Source organism: Pipistrellus hanaki, assembly GCF_964339955.1.
Source record: "Pipistrellus hanaki genome assembly, chromosome: 4".
In the NCBI taxonomy this organism is placed as follows: Eukaryota; Metazoa; Chordata; class Mammalia; order Chiroptera; family Vespertilionidae; genus Pipistrellus; species Pipistrellus hanaki.
Window position 1 is genome coordinate 100,667,335 of NC_140506.1, and position 7,196 is coordinate 100,674,530.

The 7,196-nt window shown below is 65.3% G+C and overlaps 1 protein-coding gene across 1 annotated transcript in view; it reads right to left on the reverse strand.

Moving 5' to 3' along the window:
* Positions 1-1,168: 1,168 nt before the first annotated feature.
* The window catches only part of SDR42E2 (short chain dehydrogenase/reductase family 42E, member 2), a gene marked incomplete at its 5' end in the record, with an annotated part of 6,174 nt that continues 146 nt past the window's right edge, over positions 1,169-7,196 (reverse strand). Inside the window, 7 exon segments of the mRNA XM_084882146.1 lie at positions 1,169-1,408; positions 3,850-3,923; positions 5,413-5,476; positions 5,941-6,006; positions 6,238-6,249; positions 6,251-6,303; positions 6,306-6,376. Coding sequence (XP_084738272.1) covers positions 1,178-1,408; positions 3,850-3,923; positions 5,413-5,476; positions 5,941-6,006; positions 6,238-6,249; positions 6,251-6,303; positions 6,306-6,376 — 571 coding nt within the window. The 3' untranslated portion in view covers positions 1,169-1,177.

Below are 7,196 nucleotides of genomic sequence, written 5' to 3' on the forward strand. Positions count from 1 at the left end.
TCATCGTTCAGCGGAGGGACAGCCCCCGGGGATGCCCACACCGCAGACCCGTTCCCTCTGACTGACTCTTCCCCTCCCCCGCAGGGTTTGTAGATTTGTGCTGTTTCCATCTTTTCCGGGACCCAGTCTGACCGGAGGTTCACACGGGCCTGTGTGATGTTCCCGGAGTATGGACACACCGCTAACATTGACACACGCCGCCGGCGTCCGCACCGCGCAGGAGCCGGAGGCGCCGCCCCTGCGGAAAGCGAGGCTGCTTAAGGCGTTTTGTGGGTTTAAATGTCAGAGATGATGGCGACCACCACTGCCCTCTCCTTAACAAACAGAAGCGGTACTAAATTATAAAATACGACCAAGTCCTAATTCTTCCTGTTATAACCATATTGGAACTTTCCCAGACGTTTAATTATTTAAAAAGGTTTTGTTTTGCTTTGAATGTCGCTGCTGGTGCTGTGTTTGCTACGCTGAGTCACCCCCAGATTAAACGGAAGTCCAAAGGGCCGGGCTGGGCGGGCAGACGCGTGGGTGTGGGGCTCCTGCAGCCTGGCCGTCCGCACACAGGGGCCTGCGGGAGCCCAGCGGGAGCCATCAGCGCTTCCAGAACGGTCCCCGGGGTCCCGAGAGGACCCAGGAGCAGCCCCGGAGGCGCGGGGAGCGAGGAGGGCGCGGTCCCCGGAGAGGCTGCAGCGGAAGATGGAGCTGCCCACACCCGCCCGCGGAGGCCGGGCCGAGAACCCACCTGGGAAGGGAGCGAGGGGGCGGGGCAGGAGATGAAGGGAGGGGCGGGGCCGGAGCGGAAGGGGCGGGGCCGGGCAGGACACGCGGGAGGGGGCGGGGCCGGAGCGGGAGGGGCGGGGCCGGGCCCAGAGGGAGGAGCAGCCAGGCTGGGCTCCGGCGCACCCCTCCGTCCGGAAAAGGAGGAACCAAAGCGGGGAGACCCAAGGCCACCAAGGCTGGACCGGGGTGGGGGGCAGTCCCGTTAGGCGGAGCAGGCTTAAGGCTAGGGCCTCATCGGAACCGGGCCAGGCCCGAGCGAGCGGGCAGCAGGACCGAGGCCCAGAGGGGTGTCAGGCCGGAGGGTGAGGCGGGGCGGAGGGTGAGGCGGGGCGGGGACGGGGCGGAGGGTGAGGCGGGGCTGGGCCCGGTCAGACGGTCAGACGGTCAGACGGTCAGACGGTCAGGCCGCCGGCCGCCGGCCTCGGAGCAGCAGGGCGGCGGCCAGCAGGCCGAGCAGCAGCAGCGCGAGCAGCAGCCGCAGCAGCCCCCGCGCGCGGGCCCCGCGGGGCGGCGGGCGGGCCCGCACGTAGTGCTCCACGGCGTCGGCGAAGTGGAACTTGTCGGGGGCGTAGCCCAGCTGCGCGCGCGCCTTGCGGATCTGGAAGGTGTGCGTCACGGCCACGCTGTGCACCTGCGGGGCGCCGTGCGGAGCTCCTGTGACCTCCTGAGCCCAGGCCATGCCCCCTCCCCGCCGCCGCCTCAGAACGGCCCGGCCCGGCTGTGCGCCTGAGCTCCCGGCTGGGCCTCCGGGCTGTGGGCTCCTGGCCCCCTCTGCACCGAGCTCCGGGAAGGGACCGTGTCTGCCTGCGGCGCCCAGCGGGGCCTGCCAAGTGCAAGTTCAGTGAGGAAACCTCCGGTTCTAGCCGGAGGCCGGCTGTGTGCGCAGGCCGAGCGGCAGAGGCGCCAGGCCACCCCCGGGAGGGGCTCCTTTGCCCGGAGCTGCCAGCCAGGGAGCCCCGCCGGGCGGTCAGCAGCTCACACTGACCCCTGGCTCACTGCACACGCTGCGGTCAGTTCACAGCCTGCAGGTCTGGCTGCAGGTGAAGCGAGGAGCACAGGCCGGCTGTTTCTCCCAGAGCCTCAGGCCCTCCCTGTGAGTGGCAGTGGGATGTGGACACCCAGATCGGAGGTGATGGCTAGAGACAGAAAGCAGCTGCTCACACGATGGCGCTGTGTCCCCATTCCATCCCCCTGCCCCTCCGATGGTTCCAGGAGAGGCTGTGGGACCTGCCTCTTTCTGCCCAGCCTCCACTGCCGGGTGGGGAGCACGAAGCTTGGGGTGCCTTGCCAGTTCCAGAACGGGGTGACCGCGGACAGATCACCGACTTTTCTAGTCCTGTTTTTCACCAGAAAGTGAGATCACAACCATAATTCTCTTTCCCTTCCTAACCTACCAGGACTGCCCGAGTGCAGTGCCTCCCAGGCCAGCGGAGAAAACTAAAGAGAGTGCACAGGAGGGTTCTGCAAAAACACCAGACACCCGTAAAGTTTTCTGCACGAACACGCCCTCTCTTTAACTGCGTGTGCCAGGAGAGACACCCCTCTCTGGAAGCACGTCTGTGCAGAGCAGGCACTTGGTATGTACACACCATGCGGTAAGCATGGACAGGGACCCGGAGCCAAAGGCTCAGGGCGGCAGAGTGCTGCGAGTTGGCAGAGTAGGTGGGGAGTTGTGGCATTCTAAAAAGTAAAAGTCACGCCCGGCTGCGTGGCTCAGTGGGTGATCGTCAACCAGGAGGCCACGGTTCGATTCCTGGTCACGGCACATGCCCAGGTTATGGACTTGATCCCCAGCGTGGGGTGCGCAGGAGGCAGGTGATGGATGATTCTCTCTCCCTCTCCCTTCCTCTCTGAAATCGATAAAAACATATTAGAAATAAATAGGTAATGATAAACAGTAAATGTCATGGGGCCTGTTTCTGGAGCCTCCGGGTTGGCTGGGAGGATAGACTGGAGGAGATGACAATGATGAGGGAAGGGCTTGGAGCTGTCACCATTCAGTGAGAGAGAACACTCGGCCTCAGCAAAGCCCGGGGTCAGATGCTCACGAAGGACCTAGCCCGAGACCTGTGCCCCCAGGGGGTTCCGAGACCTCAGCCAGTCCCAGTCATGGTGCCAAAGGGGCGAAGGGTGGTGGCAGTGGGGGGGGGGACAGGGGGCAGGGAGAGGGAGGTGGTGGCGGTGGGTGGACAGAGGGCGGGGAGAGGGAGGTGGTGGCGGTGGGTGGACAGAGGGCAGGGAGAGGGAGGTGGTGGCGGTGGGGGGACAGGGGGCAGGGAGAGGGAGGTGGTGGCGGTGGGTGGACAGAGGGCGGGGAGAGGGAGGTGGTGGCGGTGGGGGGACAGAGGGCAGGGAGAGGGAGGTGGTGGCGGTGGGTGGACAGAGGGCGGGGAGAGGGAGGTGGTGGCGGTGGGGGGACAGAGGGCAGGGAGAGGGAGGTGGTGGCGGTGGGTGGACAGAGGGCGGGGAGAGGGAGGTGGTGGCACTGGGGGGACAGAGGGCAGGAAGGGGTGAGGGAGGTGGTGGCGGTGGGTGGACAGAGGGCAGGAAGGGGTGAGGGAGGTGGTGGCGGTGGGTGGACAGAGGGCAGGAAGGGGTGAGGGAGGTGGTGGCGGTGGGGGGACAGGGGGCGGGGAGAGGGAGGTGGTGGCGGTGGGGGGACAGAGGGCAGGGAGAGGGAGGTGGTGGCGGTGGGGGGACAGAGGGCAGGGAGAGGGAGGTGGTGGCGGTGGGTGGACAGAGGGCGGGGAGAGGGAGGTGGTGGCGCTGGGGGGACAGAGGGCAGGAAGGGGTGAGGGAGGTGGTGGCGGTGGGTGGACAGAGGGCAGGAAGGGGTGAGGGAGGTGGTGGCGGTGGGTGGACAGAGGGCAGGAAGGGGTGAGGGAGGTGGTGGCGGTGGGGGGACAGGGGGCGGGGAGAGGGAGGTGGTGGCGGTGGGGGGACAGGGGGCAGGGAGAGGGAGGTGGTGGCGGTGGGTGGACAGGGGGCGGGGAGAGGGAGGTGGTGGCGGTGGGTGGACAGAGGGCGGGAAGGGGTGAGGGTGCGGGGCACAGGCCCGGCAGCAGCACTTACCTCGCTGCGGGTGAGCAGGGGCGGGACGCTGCAGAGGGGCCTGAGCGCCAGGTGCAGGTACTCCATCAGCACGGCTGTGGGAGAGAGGCCGCTGCCCAGGGCGCCTAGCTCTGCGCTACCTGCAGGGCCCTGGGGCCTGGCGGCTATTGCTTTGCCAGGAGGAGTCTTCCCTTTGCAGACATGCTGTCTGTGGCTCCTCACACCCGCAGTTCACAGCGCAGGCTGGGGCCTTCTTCGGCCGGGAAACAGCACAGCTAAGCTGTTACCACACTTTAAGGACGGACCGAGCAGATCCCAGGTTACCTCCCGGTAACGCCTGCCTCATCACCTCTATCCCAACGCCAGAGACCGGTGCATGACAGCTGTGCGCGGGAGGTCCCTCCAGGCTGCGGCTGCCGCTGGGGCCTCCCTCCACGCAGCCACAGGCCCTGCCCCGTCGAACTCCTGGGCGAGGGCACCTTGCCTGTTGGGCTTTTATTATATGGACGCGCTCTCGAGTAGGAGAGGAAGAAGCCGGGTGGTGGCTCTTCCTGGGTTGTGCTCTGGACCTCCGCAAAGGCAGCTGATGCTTCTCTGCCCCCGGTCCCACAGACGGATGTTCTGGGTGCGGCCGAGGCGTTGTTATATTTTAAAAGCCCGGTGGACTGCAGTGTGCAGCAGGGCTGAGAGCCTTCAGTCTCAGCTGGCTCCCGGAGCCCGGAAAGCTCCGGAGCCTAAGGAGGGTCAATCGCCCTGCGATGCGGACTCTGAGCATCCCTCCCGCCCGTGAGCCCCAGGGATAACATTATACAAACTCCTGTTTAACAGGCAAGCCTCCCGGCTCCATCCCCAATGATGGTTCTCTCCCATCATTGATGTTTCTCTCTCTCTCCCTCTCCCGTCCTCTCTGAAATCAATAAAAAATACATTTTTAAAAAGGCAGCATCCCAGCACCTGTAAAATACGGGTCCCGTGGAGGTTCCCAGGAGCACCGCCCCCAGTGACGCGGGCCCCATCCCCAGGGTGAACACTGCAAGCCTAACCCCTGCTCTGCTCGCCTAACCCCTAACCCCTGCTCTGCTCCCCTAACCCCTGCTCTGCTCGCCTAACCCCTGCTCTGCTCGCCTAACCCCTGCTCTGCTGTGCTGGAGGCAGCCAGCAGGGGATGGGGTGTGAGCAGAGACTGGCCTTCATGGTGAGGAGGAGAGTCTAGGGTCAAAGTGGAACCTCAAGTCCCAAAGCACCTGGCTCAGGACGGCCTTGGGGCCAGAGTGCAGGCCCTCCAGTGCAGGCCCCGGGTGAATGCCCTCTTCTCGCCCTGGCGCGCGAGAGGCCACCGATCTATCAGGGCCTCGGTTGCCTCGCCTCTACCATGGGCCCCACATGACCCACCTTGCACGTGGCACGAGGTTTAAACACGCAGGGGAGGGGCGGGGAGGGCGTGCGGGGGGGGGGGGGGCCTGGGCGCACCAGCCGGGAGTGAGGTCGCCTCAGTTCCCTGCCCTCGGGCGCCCTCGCCTCCGCCCGGCCTGGGAGTGCAGGTCCCGGGACGCGGGGGGCTGCTGACGCCCGTCCTTTGCTCACCCGTCAGGTAGACGCAGGAGGTGGGCACCTGGATCCAGGGCTGGCTGTACCCCAGCTTCTCGAACTGCAAGGGAACGGGCCTGAGGTAAAGGCATCCCCGGGCTCGAGCGGAACAGCCACACGCTCCCTCCTCCGGCCACAGAGGTCCCTCCGGCCCGGCCCCCGTGCCAGTCCGAAGTGAAGCCCCGCCTCGGCGGAAAGCCCCGCAGGCCCGAGTGCCGGGGTGGAGTCCCCGGGGTCATTCGCACGCCTTGTCTGTGCGTCCGCGGCAGCCAGAGGCGCCCGTGCAGACCTGATTCTTCTACGGTAGCCATGGGGGGCACCCAGGGGTGCGGAGGGTGTGGGAGAGGACGCACACCGGAGGGCCTATGCCCACTGGGGAACACAGGCCCCAGAAGGACAGCTAGCGCCCAGCCCAGGCAGGGCCGGTGTGACCCGTGACCATGTCCAGCGGCTTTGGAAATGGCGTCTGACGTGTTAGCGCAGGGAGGGTGCAGGGCGAGCAGAGGGGTGGCACCTGGGACCTACCAGCGGGGCCATCCACTCGAAGAGGTTGACGCTCTCCCCGTCGTTGATGTAGTAGGCCTGCCCGCTCTGGGAACACGGAGGGACAGTCAGGCTCCTCCCGCCTCCCCTGTGGCGCCCAGCCCCCGCCAGGGCACCTCTGAGCAGCCCCCACGGGCGCCCGTGACTCGGGTGGCAGACTGCCCAGCCCTGCGGGTGGAGGAGGCCGTCTGTGGGCCCGGAGCCCCTCGGACGGACGGGACGGGACGGGACGGGGTGGTGGAGGGGAGGGGCTGTGCGGGGAGGACAGCACGGACTCACGGCCACGAAGCCCCTTGGCCGCGGTGAGCGCCTCGGCCGCCAGCTCGTGCGCCCGCACCAGGTTTGCACGTGGACCCAGTTCATCCTGGCGCCGCGGTCCCCGAAGCGAAACAGGAACAGCCTCTTCTGGATTGTGGCTCTGGGTTGGGGGGGGGGGGGAGAAGGGGGTGATTGGACATGACCTGGTGCTCCCGGGCCTTCCGTCTCTGCTGCGGGCCCTAACCCCCAACCCTAACCCTAACCCTAACCCCTAACCTTAACCCTAACCCTAACCCTAACCCCTACACCCTAACCCTAACCCTAACCCTAACCCTAACCCCAACCCCAACCCTAACCCTAACCCTAACCCCTAACCCTAACCCTAACCCTAACCCTACCCTAACCATAACCCCTAACCCTAACCCTAACCCTAACCCTAACCCTAACCCTAACCCTAACCCCAACCCCAACCCAACCCAAACCCTAACCTAACCCTAACCCTAACCCTAACCCCTAACCTAACCCTAACCCTAACCCTACCCTACCCTAACCCTAACCCTAACCCTAACCCTAACCTAACCCTAACCCTAACCCCAACCCTAACCCCAACCCCAACCCCTAATCCTAACCCCAACCCCACCCCAACCCAAACCCTAACCCTAACCCTAACCCTAACCCTAACCCCAACCCCACCCCAACCCAAACCCTAACCCTAACCCTAACCCCAACCCTAACCTAACCCCTAATCCTAACCCCAACCCTAACCCTAAGCCTAACCCTAACCCCAACCCCAACCCTAACCCTTACCTAACTCTACCCTAACCCTAACCCTAAACCCTAACCCCAACCCCAACCCCAACCCCAACCCAAACCCTAACCCTAACCCTACCCCAACCCCAACCCTAACCCCTAAACCCTAACCCCTAATCCTAACCCCAAACCCTAACCCTAAGCCTAACCCTAACACCAACCCCAAACCC